Below are 20,921 nucleotides of genomic sequence, written 5' to 3'. Positions count from 1 at the left end.
TTATGAAAGGTCAACTTTTACAAATCATAAACTTCCCCAAAGGAGCTTTATAATCTTTACAGCATCTGTCCTTTGACCTGAGCTTGGAGGATTGCTGTTTTTATTGCAGCACCACCAGCTAATGACTTTGTGACTGTGTGTGTGTGTGTGTGTGTGTGTGTGTGTGTAAATGTCAGTACATGTGTTTGTGTGTATGTTTACATGGGTCAGTCACAGTGTAATTTTGCTGTGGTATGCGTCTCTGGAGAAGAAAAGGTCAAACTGGTGTCAGAGGTCCAGCTGGTTTATTGGTGTTTTTTCGATCTGGGAGGTCAAATTAAAATGAAAAGATCAGATCTGTTTCCGTGTTGATCGACCAACGGACAAGACAATAACAGGATCCAAAAATTTAAAAGAATAAAAGACATATTGAGAAAAAAACCCAACTACTTGATATACAACAAAACCAGAAACATAATTTTTCATGTAGTATAACTAAGCCACTCTTTCTATCTTGAATTTTTACAGACTGAAAACTTTTGGACATGTTTGCACTGCAATTCATTAGAGCCGTCAGCAGCAAAAAGCCAAATGGCACCTTCTCTCAAATCGCTTCTCTCTTTCCAATCTCACCTGTCAACATTCATCAGGAGGCTGGAAGTGAGAGAGCATCTGCTGCACTGCTAAGTACCTCACTGAAACTCTTATTTAGCCGGAGAGTCGTGGTGACTCAGCTAAGTATCGCTGAGGGCGATACTCAGCATCATTTAACATGACGGAAGCATACAGTCGTAATGCAGAGAGGTGTGCCGAAAATCTCTTACCCAAAAGACAGAGTGAACCACACTGCAGCCAGTTTGATAGTGTTGTCTCTGACTGGGTAGTTGAAGCATCTCATAAAAGTCAGCCAGATCTGTGATAAAAGGGAGAATAGTTTAATTTAAATTAAAATTGAATATAAAATCAGTGTACAACAAACCAGGAGAAATTAAAAAAGGATCATACTCCTCTGAGTTCTGCCTTGATCTTGGAGAGGACTTTGAGTACAGGGTTGGCTGACTCATTCTGCATCTCCACCAGCTCGTCCAGCTGTTTGGGGATTTTGATCCTGTTCACCTGCAGGGGGAGACACTGATCTGTCACCTGCTGTCGCTCTGCAGCAACACAGAGAAGTATTGCAGGGCCAGTGTGTGTACTCACAGTGAAGACTCTCTCAGGCTCTCCGCGGGCGCGCATGTTGGTGTCGTGGATTTGTTTGAGCACCATCCAGGCCTCATCGTGTTTGCCCATCTAAGAGACAGGAATGTAATGTCACATGTGCGCAAACATCTGCCTTTTTCCTTGCCTTTGAGCAACTTGAGAAAAAAAAAACAAACAAACAACAACTTAACAACTTAACAAGAAATGACCCAAACATTTGCAAGAACAAGTTACAAGAAAATTACCTGAATTTAAGCCACAACAACACCCCTGCCTGCATGCACCCGTCTTTCACCTCCTGCAGTATCTTTGTCTCGTGTCCCCCCCACATCTCCCTTTCAACTCTCCGCTGCCCCCTTTTGGAAGCATGCCTTACAGTTTGAGAACCTCTGCATTGATGCAAAGATGCCGTTTTCAGTCTTAAAATATTTTACTGCATTAAAATTGTTTCTCTGAAAAACAAGTTATTTTCTGATATCCATTATTATTATTGTTGTGAAATTAAATGTGCTGCCAGCATCACAGCGCACTGCATCTCTGTCTCTTACCTCAAGGAAGAAGCGGGGGCTCTCAGGCATAAAAGTGAGAGCGACCACTGCAGAGACACACGGCAGCGCACACACCACAACAAACACTCTCCAGCTGTGGAACTGGTAGGCTGAACCCATGCTGAAACTCCAGCCTGCACACAGAGGCAGACACACAGAGAGACACACATTTAATTCATATCTAATGACACAAAGAGACATAAAACTTGAATAAAACAAACACATTCACATAAAACTCAATTAAAGCTTAATGTTTCCAGCAAGGTTGGATGTGCTGTGGGTTTTCAGTCCTGGATGAACATACATGCTGCCACAAGCTGATGAAATTAATTAACCTGCGGGTCAAGACGTCCCTAGTGTCTCGGTGCACTCTTTGGTATCTGCAGACACATTGTCATCAGTCTCTCTCAATTCCTACTTTACTTTTCTCACCCGAATATTTCATTAATTGAAACAGAAATGAGTTAGAAAAAATGTCTAGACCACTAACATCCTAGAAATGTCCTGAGCCCCATAAATGTCCTAAAATCCTTGAAATGTGCTAATATCCTAGAAATGTCCTAAAATCCTTGAAATGTGCTAATATCCTAGAAACCCTAAAATCCTTGAAGTGTGCTAATATCCTAGAAACATCCTAAAATCCTTGAAATGTGCTTATATCCTAGAAATGTCCTTAAATCCTAGAAATGTTCCAAAATCCTAGAAATGTCCTGAAATCAAAGAAACTTCTTCATATGCTCAAAATGTGCTAAAATCCTAGAAATGTGCTAACATCCAAGAAATGACCTTAAAATCCTAGAAACTTGTATGGGCCTACTGCAATTGGCTCCTGGCCTCCTCTTATTTTGCAAGAGTGGGCCCCAAATAAAGAAAGTTAAGTCTAGATGAACTTATAACTGAGGTGCTAAATATTTGGGACAGAATAATGAGTTGCTATGGTGGACACTGCATGGCTTAGGTTGTTGGTAGATATTTTCCTTGTGTTCAGTTTTGGGTGTCACCAGGTTTGTGCTCAGAGGTTGCTCTAAGCACAAGGGCATGGCAGGTGGTTTCCATGATGATCAGTGTCAATGTTTGGGCATCTCTAAGTTGTTAGGGTGTTCTGTGGAACTCCTATAGAGTGCAGTGGCTTGAGCTTGAGTCTGAATATTTCACCACTAGTAGGAGACTTAAAAGATATTAGGTTTGAATTTTTCAGCACCATGGAGAGCAAGACAGAGAGCCAAGTGCTGCATTTAGGGTTCAGCTCCTGAGAGGTCTACATTACAAAAAGTAAAAGTTTCTAATGTGACAGACTTTAAATTTTAATGGACAATTTGTAATTTTATGCTGCTTGGGATCTCTTAATAAAAACAAAGATAAAAGACAGGCATTGTAGTCAGTTTCTCCCTATAACACAATTCTTTTAGTGTTCATCGTTTATTTGGTTTTTACTGGGAGCTGAATTTTCCACCGAGGTCTCTTCCTCTCCAGTACAAACAGACTAGGAGGTAAAATAAGGTACAAACACTGAAAAAAAGCAATTTCACATTTAAAATGAGTATTTCTCCTATTCTGTTTGGCTGGTTATGGAGGGGCCGCCGCTCTTGCAAATATATGCTCACCTTTTTTGTCTGATAACTCAAAAATCCAGACGTCCAAGAAGTTTTTACTATGACCCAAATTACCCACAGAGATCTCCTACTCTCTAAAACAAATCAACCCATTGAGTTAAACCAGAGAAAAATATTGAATATAGCAGTTTCAAGTTTTGAAAATAAAAAGTGACCAAGATCTAAAAAGTTTACCATTAAACGGGGTTCAATACTGGATAAATTTATGATGACACAGTGGATTTGACTCCACCGCCAAATGACACAAGCCACGTCTTTGATTAGAATGACTTCCCTGGGTCTGGATATGGTTGGAAATATTTGGAATAGTGGAGTACACAACGCAACATAAAATAAGACATTGATTGAGTCATTTTTAATTACATTTTAATGAGGAAATCTTACATATTACATATTAAAAGAGAATATTCTCCTATGTTGTGAGTCCTTGAGAGCCAAAAATTACATTTACAATTTTGAAAAGATGTGTGCTTGTTTTTCACACTGATCACTGGGAAATATCATTTAACATGATTGTTTTTTTCCAGGTGTTTGTGTGCTGTGTATGTGGTCATATGTTACCAGCACATTTCACTTCAAGTAGACTCATCAAAAACATGATCAAGATGTTATTAATGAAATGCAGGCAGAAACTACACTGACTTTCCTTTTTTTGCAGCCTGGGATGTTTTCCATCATTACAGAGAAACACAATGTTTGCTGGTTAAACATCAGAACTCATATTATAAACTCAGTATCATAAAACATATCCCAGTTAATCACTCACATTTGTACTTTGGAGGACAGTCTCTGGTGGACGGATACTTTTTTTTTACTCTGTGAGTTGGTAAAAAAGGATTGCCTGACTGCCTTATTAGTTCAGTTCTTGGGAGTTTAGTTTGTTTCCTTTGAGGAGAGGCCTTCAGATCCTCAGAAGGACGTTTTTCATGAATTTAAAAAAAGATGAAACATTAAGTGTCAGGCAAAAATAATGCATGAACTTCGACTTAGTGTTTGTAGCAGTGGTGGTGCTCAGTGCCACTGGGAGAGACACGGAGCTGTGTGCGTGTGTGTGTGTGTGAGAGAGAGAGACCTCTAAAAAGTGCTGAGTCAACTAGTGACCTGTATTTCTGCAAATGGCAGCTTCATTTGCATAATTTTTGCAGAACAATGATTTAAACAATAACGTGAAAACACCGAAGTCCACACAACTCCAAAAACTTGCACGAAATACTCTCAAAATGTACTTTTTATACTTCAGTCACACTTTCCAACTTCCGCTGCTTAGAACATGTGATTTCCTGTCAGCCGCGACTCTTGCACATGCACGCTCCTGCAGAGATGCCTCCTGCTCATGTCTGCATGGACCTCCACTGTGCAGCCAGGTGCCTCTCATATTATGTGGTGCTAATTCATTGGATATCATATGAACCTTTGTATGAGGACACGTTGGGCTATATCAACATCCACAGTGGCACTGGTGGTGTCATGACTTCAGGATGAGATATCATATCATCAGCAACAACATTAAAGTTGACATCAAAGTCAGAAAAAGCATCAAACTTTGACTGTGAATTCTCAGAGAGGTGTCAAAAAATGTATAAAAATACATTAAACACAAAGAAAAGCAGATTCAAAGTTTTTTAATCTAAAGATTCTTTTAAAATCAGAATGACCTTGATTTTTAGATCACCGTTCCCAAGCCTCTACATAGGAAACATAATTGTGCTTTATTAAATATTCTATGATATTATTTATTAGAAAGCTGGCAAAAACATAAACACCAGTCATAAAAAAAATGCAATCTTTGAGCCCATTGGCACAGAAAGCCTCTGCGGATCTGGGCCAATATTTCCGTGTGATCTGGTATAGCTAGCAGATATCTAGGCCAAGACTTCCTCTTCCATGCTCAACAAATACATATTTGCATGTGAAAGCAGATAAAGTTTTAAAAAGTTAATACAAAGGTAACTCATCGTCAGGCGGTAGCTGATGGGCTCTGAGATTGTGCTCTGCTTCTCCACACACACTGTTTTCCTGATGATAAAATGTCAAATGATCTAAACTAGAACACACTGATACCAAAATCTTGTCCTGTCAACTATAGATTCTGCATACAATGCAGAAATAATAAAAAATATGACATTGCATTTAAAATGCCAACCAGTCTAAATTTCATTCAAACAGCCAAGAGTGTATAAAATCAGCATCAGTAAAGCATGTTAACATGGATGCAGAGAAGTGTGTGTGTGTGTGTGTGTGTGTGTGTGTGTGTGTATGTGGCCTGTGGTGCTGCTCCAGCCTGTACCAGTACAAACCTCATTAGGGGGATTATGGCTTTAATGGACTGGAGGGGAAGGCTGACTGATTCAGATGCTCAGCAAGATTTATGTTTCTTTTCTACAGTAAGTGAGCACAACTGACACACACACACAAACACACACACACACACACACACACACACACACACACACACACACACACACACACACACACACACACACACACACACACACACACTGTTCTTGGACATCGTTTGATGTGACACAAATTTGAAAATATTGTTGTGTTAATGAACACGCAGAAAGACATACAGACACTTAGACTAAATCCATCCTACATCTCACACTGCAACACACACACACACACACACACACACACACACACACACACACACACACACAGTTTTCTGGCCTTTGTCCACCAATCAATGCACAGAGCACTGCGGCGGAACCTATTACCCACACACCGCTGCGTCTTGGAGAAAAAAAAAATTGTTAAAACACTGGCGTCTAATCAATTGGCCTCAATTATGAGCCTCGGCCGGTGCTCACACACTCGCTCACACACTTGCTCACAGGAATAAAGTTTTTGACAACAGACAGAGAGCCTTAAGATGGAAAGTACAAATGAGAATAAAATGAAATACTTGGCTCCATGTGCTTATGAGCTTGTCCGCGTGCACACACACGCACACACACACACACACACACACACACACACACACACACATGCACACACACACACACACACACACACACACATTCTTTCAGTCATAAAACAATGACTTCTTATTTATCCAGTAATTATTGAAAGCAAATAACCCAGAAAAGGAAAATCAGAAGTGAAACAAATACTCTTTGGTGTCACAGTTTCATGTAAAAAGGAGAGAATTTTCCCTGGAACTATGAATTTGGACTTTTGGATACCAATATGTTATAACCTGAGCAACTAAAACAAAATCTGCATAACTAGATATCACAAGAGGAAAGTCAAAGCTTGAATTATTGACATGCAGATGTGTGACACCATGTGCCAGTAAAGCTGCACTTACAGTTTACTTGAATGTCTGTAAAAACATGGATGCATCACACACATCTTTCCCCCAGCAGCACAGAAGATCTCTACAGTCAGCACAGTTTCAAAATTAAAGTCACCAATTCAGACTAAATGTCTGCCCTTCTGTTCCTGAGTTATGATGTTGACTAATGACCAGTGAAGTTGACATTTGACCTTTTCGATATAAAATGTTAAAACTTCATTAATCACATTAGATATTTGTGTTAATTAAAAATTCGTAGGTTAAGGCTAAAAACATGTTTTGTGAGGTCACAGAGAGCTTTGTCCTTTAAACACACAAAAAAATAATCAACTTGTCATTGAGTCCAAGCAAACGTTCCTCTAGGTGTTCTTGAGAGATTGCTTTCGCAAGAATACGGCAAACAGTAATAATAACAGCAACTGTAAATCAACTGCTAAATCATGTTTGGTTGCTGGCCCCCATCTACAACAGTAGATCACTTAGATTCCGTGTCGGACCCCAGCCTGCTTCTCCAGACTGGGAGGTGTGACGATGAACATCTAGTGTTTTTTATACATTCTTTATGGATAAGTACCCCATACAACCACACTTTAAAAATTCTGAACTATCCCTTTAATGTGCTCAGCACAGTCAAAAAAATCAAAAGTGTCCAGTGTTCGGTTATAAAATCCTGAAGAGCGTCTCTCCTGCCAGGCTGCTGACAGCGCTGTCAGCTGAGGATCCAGTCACATTGGACAGCAGTGGGTTGTAACAACGTCTATTTCAAAATGACTTCAGCTGACTTTGCTAATGTTCGGCACCAGAGCTGAGAGCGTTGGAGCTACCAACAGAAACAAATGATGCAGCTCTGCATCACGCTGCCCTGTTTCCATCACAGTTTGGTCATTCTGAGGCACGATTTGATTGTAAAAGTGCAGCCTGCCTTTCTGTTATTCTGCATATCTCCATGTACAATGACACAGCTATGAAAAAAAAGGCAATGATTTGACTGACAAAGTGTGAGTCAACCTGGAGGCTTCTCAACTGATGATTAAAATTATCAACACTTCGGGGGCAGCTCTATTTAGCCCTGACAACAATTACTCATCTAAACATCAGCATAAGGTTGGATGACAGTAGTTTGTGGCATTTTGGAAAAAGGCGTTTTATTGACTGGCATCTTTATGAAAACAATGTGTTTGGCTGCACTGGAAACAGATACAGCAGTTGTTCCTATGTTTCTGACAAAGTAGCTGCTTAGATGCTGCCTTCATGTGCTCTTTGAAAATATCGTATTCAGCAGTAACAAGTTACGAGTTGGCTGGAATGAGAGTGGGACGTTGGGAAATTCCGTTGATCCCAGAGTTGAAACATTTACGTTATGTTTCAGGGCAGCAGAAATGGCGGAAAACATGGATACAATGTCAGCAATTGACAGTAAAAAAGAGATATATTTCATTTTGTTCCTATAGCTCTCATTTACGCTGCACATTTTAGTATATGCATCTATTAGCTGTAGCAAGCCAACAAACTTTTAATTATAAGGCTACTTTGATAAGATTGATAACAATGTTAACTTAGCTTGCTAATGGTCATCTTATTTCATTGATTGATTTTTTTTCAGGCCGATTACATGAAAAAACCTGCTTACTTTTAGCATCCACTTTTTTTTTCTGACCAAAGCACTTGACTGTGTGTATGTTGTAATTATAACTGCACAACTGGGAAGTCCAATATTTCCAAGGAGCACATGAAGGCAGCATAAAAGTTTGCTGCTACCAGAATGCTGGGACATGTAGTTTTAAACCGCACTTGCTGTTGCCACCAGTAACCACAGGTGTCAACACTCAAGCAGAAAAATGTAAAGGAGTAATTCACCCCCTAAGTGACCATTTCTATATCAGTTACTCATGTTGTGTTACATTAAATTTGTAATGAAAACTCCAAAAACAGAAAGAGCTGTCTGTTTGGGAAGCATACAACATGATAAATGAGACTTGGATTATATTGCATGAGCAATGTGAAAGTTTGTTAACAAATGTTTTGATAAAGTTTTGCTGTAATTAAATGTGGGCCCCCTAGAATAAAATAAATCAAGAAATTTTGGGGGTGTTATTTGGATTCTTGGTTCACCACGGAGGCATGCAGGAAAAGGTTTGTTACACAAATTTAATTTAACACGGGGTAAGTAACTGATGCACAAATGGTCTTTTGGGGGGCGATATTTGTTGTTACTGGTGGTTACAGAAACTGTGGTTTAATACTACATGTCCCAGAATTCTGGGGGGAACAAACACATGCTAACCAGCTACTGCTGCATCTATTTACAGTATAGCCAAACAAACTCGCATAGTTTTAAAAAAGAAATAAGTGAAGTAATTCTTCCTTCCTTCAAAGTGGCTTGATTTCTTTCAAAAGTATAAAAAGCAAATATGGAATATGGAAAATATTTAAGGAAGGAAATGAACAACTTAAAAACTTTGAAAAGGGAAGCTAGTTAATAAAAATCAGAGACTTTTGGAGAAGTGGTGGTATTAAATACATTTTTACTTCTTCTCACTCCTTTTCCAATATGTAAACCAAGTCATTATGTTTCATTCTGTTTTTGACTATTTCTTGCGCTTTAGGTCTTCACTGTGTAATTATTACTTTTTAATGTCTGTTCTTGTATATTAATTTCTCTATTTCCTTTTTTTTACATGTTTAAAATAAATACATAAAAACAAAAATAAAAATCAACAAAAAATGGCCCAAAAATTAGCAAGACATTACACTTAACGAACTTAACAAAAATAATTAAAGAAGAAAAAAAAGTAGTAGTTGGTGGTTGGCCTGCCCCTGCTTTGTAGAAACAGACGGGGTGCACACCCCACAGGGGTTAATATCAAAACATATTTTAGCCATTTTAAAAAAGGCCTACCTTAAAAAGTCAGTCTCAGTGGATGCTGTATTTAGAAAATTTCAGTGCTTTACCTCGCTGTCACACAGCCTTTTCCTTTGGCACTACATTTCTCATCCACCACCGCTCAGCTGTTTGGGTCAGAGAGTGCTGTAAGCGGCTGTTACGTGATCTGACTGAAATAAAACTTCATGTTGAATACACTCTCAATAAACTATTTTTAAAGTGGCTAAAACACATTTTGATATCAACCCCTCTATACAGCATGGCAATAATGAGCTGTGGCGTGCACTGACCACCAGCTACTATAATATGTAATGTAATACACTGACTATAAATAAGTACCTCATACAGCCCAAATTAAAAAATCCACAACTATCATTTTAAGAAAGTGCTAGACAAAATAAAATAAAAAAATATATATATACATTTTTTTCTGCGATAGTCTGGCGAACTGTCCAGGGTGTACCCCGCCTTCCGCCCGATGACAGCTGGGATTGGCTCCAGCCCCCCCGCGACCCTTACGAGGACAAGCGGTTACAGAAAATGACTGATAATTTAAAACATATAATTATAAGAATTACAAATATATTTTTCTGGACATTTTTCCTTTCTTGCAGTTTTTTGCCAAGTATCTGATTGCTTTTTTCCCCCCATGTTTTCTCATATCCCAGGGGTTTAAATGCTTGTGAAAGACGTCAACGAAAGTGATGCTGAATGGGTTAAATGACTTAATGGAAAGTGAATTTTACTGAGATAATCACACTTTTTCATATTTTTGTTTTGGTATCTAAAAATACTCCCAGAGGAAGCCATGGCAACAGATTCTGTCTTTAACTAGATGCAGTTTCACCCACTAGTTTCTTTACATGTTGTCCTAAAGTTTGTATTGGTCCAGTGACTTTATTCAACACCACTCGCTCGAGGTACTTAATCAACATGGGGGCCACGCACCATTGAGTCACACCCTGCACTGTCCTCAGCAGAGACAGTGTCCTGATGCAGACTGCATTATAACTGATCAACACGGCCCTGAAGATGGCAAACAAAGAAACTCTTCCTCTTCACTCATCCTTTCCTTTAATACTCTTTCACCCTGTCCTGTCCTCTTTGTTTTTTTGCCGCCGCTTCCCCTCAGCCCTCCTCTGTATCCCCTCACCTTTCGATTATCCCTGACACGGGCCACATAAATCACCACCTCTCGTCCTGATCTCCTTCTCTGCTCCTGTCCCCTCGTCCACGCCCCTCCACACCACATTGATTTCAGTTGGCTCATTTTGTTCTTGTCCTCTGACACACACACCTCCTCCCTTCACCCTCCAGCTCTCCCTCACTATATTTTATGAGATGTGTTCTATAAGCAAACCTTTTATATTGTTCTCCTCCTATATTTAGTTTTAGTCTAAAATTGCATGAAATAAACACAAATACTGACTGTACAGATTTTATGTTGTGGACAGCAATTATCCCAACATTATGGTTTGGTCCTATAAGTTTTTGGTAAAAATGTTTTGAAAATTAAAAACAACAAAGTTGTGTCAACTGAGAGCTTGCCTGCCACCTCCCTGCAGATCACGAAGATCTTGATATGCTGATACTGTGGTGAATTTAATGCTCTGAAATCCAGATCAACCTGAGATTATTGGTTTGATTTCTTTGGGGGAAAAAGGCAAAAAAAAAATGACAGAGATGTCCCAAAATTTTCAAGAAATTGACAAGGTGACAAGAAAATTACCGAAAAAATGGAAACAGGAAAAAATGTCCAAAAGACTATATAAGTAATTATAATAATTTTGTGTGAAAATGTATTTTACAGAAAAAAAATGTAATAAAATTTACACATACAAACACAATTTACAAAAAATTCAAAAATTTGCAAAAAAATAAGCATTTTTTAGTTTTTCTTTGTTTTAAAAGGGACACAACATATTAATGAACATCTGTATGAAATGCAAATGAAAAATATCAAGAAAAAAAGAAAAAAAGGAAAAGTAAAAAAATTTTTTTCTTTTTTTAAAACTTTTATATCTGCTTATTTTCAGGTAATGGTTATCAACTTTTTTTTTTCTTTTAACTAATATATTGCTATTTTTAGGCCACATTGCTCAGTGTAATTGTCTGTTAATAATTCTATTTTATTTTTGTTTATTTTCAGGTCATTTTTTTCTTCAACCTTATTATTTTCACCAATATCTTGCTAATTTTGGGGCCAGGTTGCTCAGTTTTATCTACACATGTTAAAAAATACAGACATTTTCTTGTTTCTTATTTACTTTATTTTATTTTTGCTTATTTTCAGGTCATTGTTTTGCAGTTTTCTTTTTCTTACTAATATCAAGCTAATTTTTGGACCAAATTGCCTTTTTTCTTCTCCCCATGTTTTTGAAAGACATCAAACCAAGTTGTTCAACATTTAAAGGGTTACAGGCCTGCATGTGTATATTTTTTGTGCAGGCTGACATATGCTTTGCTGCTTTTTCTGCTGCAGCTATTGTCAGAGCCTCCACCTACACCGCCACCTGCTTTGGATTCATGTACACCCTGGAGGGCCATGTCTACATTAAGCCCCAGGATTCTGAAAGTATTTGCAATGCAGCCTTCATGCTACGTATCGTGCTGCGATGTATGTGCATCACTAACAGCGGGGAGCGTCATCAGCGGGGAAACATACCGCAGAGTCCAACTTTACTGCCATTTCTATTTGCAGTGTAATGTTTGAACTAGTGATGCGAGTGATTCCTGACAGTGGGACACTTCTCCAGTTTGGAATCTGGGTCGCTGGAGCTCAAAGTACATGGACATTGAGTCATTTTGCCTTTTTTACCAAAGCAGTGTTCTACAGTCTTTTCTGCAGCATAATGCTGTGTCATCCAGTGAGCTGCTGCCGAGGGAAATCAAATACTGAGAGTGCATTCCTGGAAGAATACCTTGTAACATGAAAGCCGTATTCTGATTGTTTAGTGAGTTTTCCACATTCTTGTTCAGTATTTTGCCCTCTGTTAAATCTCTAAGACCACTCCAGCCTGTGTTAAATACTGTTTATTCCTGAATTTTCCTGAAATTCTCCACTTTTTGAATGAATATGAATCTAATATAAGCTGGAACTCTGTTACAACTGGATGATGGCTGCATTTAACCATTTAACTGACAGTTGACATAGGCAACCAGTTTGTTTGCTGGTTTCTGCCAACAACAAGTTAACCCTTAGGGACTGTTTGGTGCATTTTATACCCCTTTACTTCATTTTTTTTGGTATAATTTTGACTGTGTTCATGCATACTGCATAGATTTTGGCTAGATTGTATATTTTTGTTTAATCTTGGAATTTCCAGCTCAGTTTCAACAACAAGTCTAAAATTCCCTATGTTAACAAAATTGTTACATTCATACTATTAAGTGCACAAAATGCACCACTAAAACCCATTAAAACTGCAATTTCTGATCCCACAGCCATCAAAACAATTAAAATATGCATTATTTCTGGGTGTCATTATGAGGTTTGCCTTGAAATGTGTAATTTTTACTATTATCCACCTGATGTTATTTTCAAATTTGGCATATGGAGAAAATACATGCTATTTCCACTAGGTGCACTGTCACAATCAATGTTGCTGCTAATCATTGACACATACCAGGATGAAATCTATTTAGCATGTAAAATTTTGAAAATATTTCATCTTTTTTTCTCATCAAAAAACATAGTGGCATCATGACAAAAAATGTCATTTAAAGGGTTAAAATTCTGAAAAATAATGAATCTTTGATATTTATGACTGATATTGGTTAAAAATAACTCAATGAAGGTAAAAAATAATATTATTGTATAATTCTTTTTTTTTAAGATTATTTTTTGGGGGCATTTCCCTTTATTTATATAGAGCAGCTGAAGCGTGACAGTAAAGGTGGGAGAGAGAGTGGGGAATGACATGCAGCAAAGGGCCACATGCTGGACTCAAACCCCGGCCGCCGTAGGAACCTGGGGTGCACCCTCCACCTGGTGAGCTAGAGGCCGCTCCTTGTTGAATTCTTTTTAAAGCTTGATTCGAGTGTGTGTAATATTAAAGAGGCCCATAAATCAATATTTCCTGTCACTTTATGACTATCTTTGACAAGTAAATTAGGCGTCCTGTATATTAGTTTTATTGTTAACAGCGTAACGTTATCCTTTACAAAGGCTACTGTCGTCGATTTGTTAACTTGCATATATTACATATCTCACTGCACTTCACAGCACTGTATCAGGTCTAAAAGGTGAAGAAACAATCCAACTCAATCCCTTTAAGTCTTAAATTTAGTCAGAACAAGTAAACTAGCTTGCACACAACAACTGGTTTTGCTGCTAAGATGAAAAGGTTTTGTGCACAAATTAACTTTTAAAAACTTTGAGCACAAATCAACTTTTAAAAAAAAACAAACTTTAGGCACAAAATAACCTTCATTATTTAAATTTTGAGCACAAAATAAACTTTTGTTTTTAAAATTTGGGCACAAAATTAACCTCTGTTTTCAGTCTGAGCACGAAAAATAACCTTTGTGTTTACATTTTGAACACAAAAGTGCATTATTAACTTTGATCCAGACTTTTATCTTTTAACCAGTCTCCAAACTTTAAGATCTTCTGATATAGCAAGAAGAATAAAACACTAATATTGATGAGGGAAAAAAACTCACCAATGACTCAAAAACACTGTCTGGAACACCCGTCTGTCAGCGTGTCATTACTATGCCTGGTGCATGAGGTCAGAGTTGTCACTCACCATAGTGTGGGATGATGGCCCAGGCCATGGCTGAGGCGTAAATTCCTCCGATCATCCAGAACATGCAGAGCCAGCTCAGATGCTCTCCTCTCTTCTCCCGAGCCAACACCTCCGCAAAGTACGAGAAGACGATTGGTACCGCTCCACCAATCCTGCAAATACAGTCGGCTGTAATTAGTTACGAGTGCTTCAGATGCCAAGCATCATCGGAATTATATTAATGTGTGTGACGACAAACATTTAGGAACATGCAAAACAGATATATGGTTAGAGAAAAGCATTAAGGAAAAAGCAAAGTTGGCAGGCAGCGTCTTATGCAGCGAGTTAGACTTCTTCTCATTATGAACATCAGTGAGAAACATTTTGATGTGAGTGTGTTCTTCTTATAACTCTGAAAATGAGCTGGGCTCAGGCAGCAGGCCACCATGTGTAAACTCATATGAACAGGATAAATTAAATCATGTCACAAGAAAGAGTCCTAAACGAAACACAGTGTTTTCAAACCTCCAGGAAGCAGTGAAACTTCAGCTTAACATCTGTTTGGATGGAAATATTGTTTTTGAAGAAAATGAAAAAGCAGCGTACTGTAGCACACAGGATATTACAAGTGTGTCTTCTCATCTTTGATGCATCTTTACTTTTTCTCAAACTCCATTGTCACATTAATACACAGGATCAGAATAATTACAGTGACAATGTTAGTCAACCCATATTAACCCTTTAAAATCTAAGCAAATTAACTAGGTTTCTTACAAAAATACAGGAAGAAAGCAATGAGCAATAAAGATGAAACAACCCAAAAATTAGCAAGTGGTAAAAATGAATACAAAATTACCTGTAAATTAGTAAAAAAGAAAAAAAGAAAAATGAAAAAGCAAGTGAAACTTGGAAAAACAAATGAACAAACAAAATACATTTTGTAACATAATGTGAAATATGTAAGTGTAGTTTTTTTGTAGTTTGTAAATTTCTTACCAAGTTGCTCATTGCCTCATTGCTTTTTGTCATGTTTTTGAAGGAAATCACACAAATTGGTTCAGGTTTCAAAGGGTTAAACACTAGTGGCAGGCGTAATAAAGTAGCAAAAGAAAAGTAATGTCGCTCCAAGTTTCAAAGGGTTAAATAAAATTACAGTGTCATGTCAGTGTGTTAATGTGGCTGAAGTGGAGCATCAGTGAAGTGTCGAGCAGAGTCAGCAGGAGCCCATCTGTGTCTGCAGCGACTCTCTCGCTGGTTTGTTTCACAGCTCCAGCGTTTCCAAGAAAAATCAGAAGAGGAAAACAAAATGACAAACCGTTTGATGAGCGAGCAAATGCAACAGAGAGAGGTGTCAGTGTCAAGCTGCACCACAGCAAATTAAAGAGGATGCTGCAAGTGTGTTGCAGCCTCTGTGATACTCTGTGTTTTCATTGTTATTGTTACACATTTAATTATAAAACAATACAAGACAAATTCATTTTCAGTTTGTTTGACTGAAAGACTTTGGTGTAAAACTATAAATATTTGTTTCCATTTTTATTTCTCTGTATTTCAAATTTGTTTGTTTTTATTAAGGAAATATCACTGCCTTTGCGGTTGTATCCCCCCGACAAGTCCAGTTGCACTCACAGTTTCTATCTATGCCTGTCCACAATAAAGCAGAACATTTTTCAAATATGGATGTTTTTGCAAAAAGGCTACAAATTCTAAAACATGGATGCTTCACATCTTCCCCTCTGCAACACAGACGATCTTCACAATCAACACAGTTTCAAGGTGGACACCGAAGATTAGTGTCACACATTCAGATTCTGATCAAATGTCTCCCCTTCTGTGTTATAGTACTAAATTACTGCAAGACAACTTGCTGTGCAGAACATTATGATGTCACAGTAAATTAGACCTCTGACCTTTTGGATTTAAATATCATGACTTCATCCTTTTAGCTTATTTGTGTGAAATTTTGTCATACTTAGCCCATGAATTCTTAATTTATGGCCAAAAACATGTTTTGTGTTGGTCACACTGAGCCTTGACCAACAAAATCCAATCAGTTCATTCTTGAAGTCAAGTGGATGTTTGCGCTAAATTTGAGGAAACATCGTCAAGGTGTTCTTGAGATATTGCGATCCAGAGAATGAGAAGGGCATGAAGTCACAGTGACTCTGACCTTTGATGACCAAAATCTAATCAGTCCGTTGTTCGTGCAAAACTGAGGGCAACTGCCATAAAGGCATTCCTGAGATGTCACTTTCATGAGAATGGGCCAGACGTGAGGTAACAGTGACCCTTGACAACCAAATTCTAATCAGTTCATCATTGAGTCCAAGTGGACTTCAAATTTGAAGACAACTGTCCTCAAGGCATTTCTGGGATATCAGGTTCATTAGTATGGGCCAGACATAAAGTTTCAGTGACCACTGACAACCATAATCTAATCATTTCATCCAACAGGATGTTTGGGCCGAATTTGGGGAAATTTCCTCAAGGCGCTCTTGAGATATCGGTCAAGAGAATGAGAAGGATGTGAAGTCACAGTTATTTCGAATGTTGACAACCAAATTCAAATCAGTCCATCTGTGAGTTTAAGAGGATGTTTGTGTCAAATTTGAAAAATGCCCCCAAGACAATTGTAAGATACTACTTTAATTAAAATGGCTAGACGGGAAGTCACAGAAACTTTGACTTTTGCCGACCAAATTCAAAATAATTCTTCCTTAAGTCCAAGAGTACATTTGTGCCAAAATTGAGTAATTTCCCCAAGGGGGGCTCTTGGGATATCACATTCATGAGATAAGAATGGATGAACAGATGGACGGGTGTACAGACAAACCAAAAAACATAATGCCTGTGGCCATGGCTTTTGTTGCGACAGAGGCATGAAAATATAGATTTCAGGTCAAATATTTGTGTTAATATATGTAGGAATTAATATTTTCAAATAGATTCATAATGACTTGTCCTGAATTACAATTTGTTAGTACTCTAGTACATGTCATTACTGCAGAACGCAATCTGTGTGATTTGACAAATTGAAAGTTTGAATCTCCTTTTTCTTCGTTTAGAAACATCTTATAGTAGGAAAGTCAATGAGGTAAGGGAAATCTTAATAAAACAAGCAGAATCTGGTCAAATGTGCAACAACACTTGATGCCTGATCGTATTTCTCCCAGACTGAGGCTGTAAAAAAGATGAAAAACCCAGTGTTCCCTTTGAAATCTGTTCAGGCAGATTTCTACCAAAATGTTACATATTCCCAAGAGTAAATGTGCAGTCATTAATCTCTTTTACCCCCTTTATCAATATGCACTTGCATACAGATTGAGAATTAAGTGATGAAATAAAAGCTAAAGCTACTAATTAAAAATTTATCACAGAGCCATTAAAGCAGGAGCTGTTGTTTTAGACTCAGATTGAATGACGGGAATACTGGTAAATAAACACAAGTGAGAAGAGTGCAAATCAGGTGAATCTGCTGCCAGAGCAGGACGATTAAACTGGGTGAGCTGGAAACAGGCCGGACCTGTGGCTTTAATGGACTGGAATGGAGATGTGTACACACTGCACGATTAAATGAATTTTAGGATTCTCTGGTATAGCAATCTGAAAATAACCTTTAATTACTACTTCCTCTCAAATACATGTGTTGTGAATCGATCATCCATGCTCCTTAAAGCCAGACTCCATTGACAAAACAATCACTTTATGCCCCTGGAACACAGGAGCCTCTGGTCTACTGGTGCTTCAATCCATTTGTTTGTGCTATTGCGTGACTTTGGTGAATTATGACTAACCCAAAAAAACACCAAATTCACATAATAACACAAACAAACTAACTGATTGAAACACCAGTGGACCTACAGCCCCTGTGTTCAATGGGGGTTAAATTACTGTTTTTGTCAGTGGAGTCTGACTTTGAAGAAATTATAGTTTCACTTTTTTGTTCATTTCCCTTTTGAAAAGCAAACTACATCAAAACATCTGTTGACAAACTCTAACACAACTCATGCAGTATATTCTAATTATCTATTCTCTCTTCAAAGTCAGATTCCATTGAAAAAAACAGAAATTTTGCCTCACTGAACACAGGAGCTTTTGTTTTTCTTGTCATTGTGTGACTTTGGTTAATCTCAACTCACCCTCTAAAACACCAGCGTCACGCAATAACGCAAAACAACTAACTGTGTGATGGATTCAGACCAGTAACTCCTGTGTTCAGTGAGCTAAAATTACAGAGTCTGGCTTTGAGAGCATAAATAAGCTGCATTTCGAGTTTAGTTTTGTGTCTGAAATGACTATTTGTTTGGAAAGTACTGAGCATACAATTGCATAAAACAGACTAAGAATAATATTGCATGAGCTGTGTCAGAGTTTGTATAGTTTTGATAGAGTTTTGCTGTTGTTAAATGTGGACCCCAAGTACTTAAATTCATCAAAATGTTTTTGAGTTTTAGGATTCTTTGTTCACTGTTAAGCCATGCTAGAAAACTAAAGTTTTCTTTAAAAATTTAGTGCAACACAGGATGAGTAATTGATATACACATGGTCATCAGGGGGATACAGTATTCCTTTAACCCCTTGAAACCTGGATTGATATCAGTTTTCTAGTGCTGCGTTCAGTCACCTTTTACAAGCATTTCAACTTTTAAAATGTGAGAAAATTAACCCTAACCCTAACACTGGAAAAAAAAAAGCAACATGACATAAAATGCAAAGTACTAAAAAAAAGAAGACCAGACAGGTGAGAAGAGAATGGCCAGAAAATGAGAGAATCACAAGAAAATTATAAAATAACTTGGAAAAGAAAATTATGTTTAGAATAATTTTAAAAATCTATATAAAATTAGTTTACAAAAATACATATAACAATTATTATTATTATTAATAATAATATGTTATTTTTATTTTATTTTATGACTATTTTTCAGATAATTTCATATATATGTATATATATATATATACATATATATACATATATACATTTTTACTTCATTTTTTTTGTGCCACTGTCAGGTAATTTTCTTGTTGATTTTAGCTAATTTCGTAAAAACGCTTGGGTCGTTTTTTGTTAAGTTACTCATCATCTTTTTTTCAATGTTTTTGTAAGAAATTAAGCCAATTCACTCAGGTTTCGATGATTAAGTCATCACTATTGGTCCAATTACAAAATGCAAACTGGGTGCTTGTTTCATATAATTCTCTGTATATTGACTTGCTCAGTAGCTTGGTGTTTTTTGATGGAGGTGACCTTAATAAGTCATGTATGACCAGTCAGATCGCTGAGACGGGAGGCCGTGTCACATATCAAGGCTGTGGGCAGCCAAGCAGACCACACTGATGCTACAACACACAGATGTTCATTTACTGTGCTCAGCTCATTTCTGCAAGCGTTTTAGTTTTGCTTTGTTCTGCCCACCAACCCCCCCCCCACCCTCACTCAGGGGACGGGGATGAGCCGGTACCAGGCTGTCAGAATAACCTCTTGTCATGTGCTTTGACTTTGGAGGGAGGGAGACAGCCGAGGAACCGGTGGGAGGACAGATCAGATCATCAGATCAGGCCGTAGAGGAAGAGGCCCGCGTCGGAGCTTCAGTCTCTCAAACACATCGAGGAAGACGAGCTGTGAAGTGGAATAATATTCTAGAGAAGAGATGAGTGAACTCACCCAAAGCCGGACACCATGCGGCAGAGGAGGAACATGCTGTAGCCTTGGACGAAGGATGAGAGGAAGGCAAAGAAGCCATTGACTGACATGGATATCAGCAGGACCTGCTTACGGCCCACCTTGTCTGACAGGCCACCCCAGAAGAAGGCTCCAAACATCATCCCCAAATATACGATGCTACCTGGAGACAGAGAGGGACAGAGATACATGTAAATCATCTCAAACATCTGGACTCAAATGTTTGTTAATCAAACTGCTGAGTGAATAAAACACATTACACTTTGAAAAGGGAGACAGTTTGTGCTCATATTCATTCGTGCATGTATTCCCCCATCACACAGTCTGGATTTCAAATTCATTACATTTTCAACAGGGTAACTAAATATCTGTTCCCGTACCCAAGGTTGATGTGAGCAGTGAGAGGGAACCAAAACAGTTAAGTTTCAGACATTAAAGCCAAAATAAAGAGTTGAAAGAGGTTAGAATGCTGCAAAAAGGTGAGGCCAACTGCAGAATGGGATGATAATATTCTGTGGGGTACATCACCACATGCAGATATAAGATTTAAAAACAGACTTTAGCAGCTATAGGAGGCAAATTCTTTAATGTAATTTTCTTGTTTTAATGCAGGTGCTGAGGATTTTTTCCTCCAAAGTGAAGCTAATGCAGCATAGCTGTAACATAGACAGACACTCTCAGACAGTTGTGCAGTATATAAAAGCTACAAGTCCATTACACATTAAAGAAAGACAATTTTGTTTGGACTGGTTTGACACCTGCGACATTGCAGGTGTTAGTAGTCTAGTATTGCACTGGTCTTGGACACACACACACACACACACACACACACACACACACACACACACACACACACACAGGCATATATTTGTACACAAGCTGAAGCATTAAGTGGTGCTTTCCGAGTGCATCAGTGGAGTAACAGAGCTCAGACAGAAATAGGCTCTTGTTATTTCCCGGCTATCGACAGAACGCTGAGGGGT

General features: G+C 38.1%; 1 protein-coding gene across 2 annotated transcripts in view; it reads right to left on the bottom strand.

Moving 5' to 3' along the window:
* The window catches only part of LOC121959920 (synaptic vesicle glycoprotein 2C-like), a 64,766-nt gene that overhangs the window by 14,940 nt on the left and 28,905 nt on the right, over window positions 1-20,921 (bottom strand). For both annotated transcript variants that reach the window (XM_088071104.1, XM_042509467.2), the window contains 6 exons: window positions 19,921-20,101; window positions 14,277-14,428; window positions 1,728-1,861; window positions 1,180-1,269; window positions 985-1,095; window positions 804-892 (listed from right to left, as the gene is read on the bottom strand). In XM_088071104.1, coding sequence (XP_087927230.1) covers window positions 804-892; window positions 985-1,095; window positions 1,180-1,269; window positions 1,728-1,861; window positions 14,277-14,428; window positions 19,921-20,101 — 757 coding nt within the window. The remainder of the gene's footprint in view (window positions 1-803; window positions 893-984; window positions 1,096-1,179; window positions 1,270-1,727; window positions 1,862-14,276; window positions 14,429-19,920; window positions 20,102-20,921) is intronic.

This window comes from Plectropomus leopardus, chromosome 20 (assembly GCF_026936395.1).
Source record: "Plectropomus leopardus strain MGB_pleo_1.0 chromosome 20, ASM2693639v1, whole genome shotgun sequence".
NCBI lineage: Eukaryota > Metazoa > Chordata > Actinopteri > Perciformes > Serranidae > Plectropomus > Plectropomus leopardus.
Note: the sequence above shows the minus strand (reverse complement) of the source record. Positions and strands in the feature narration are given on the sequence as shown.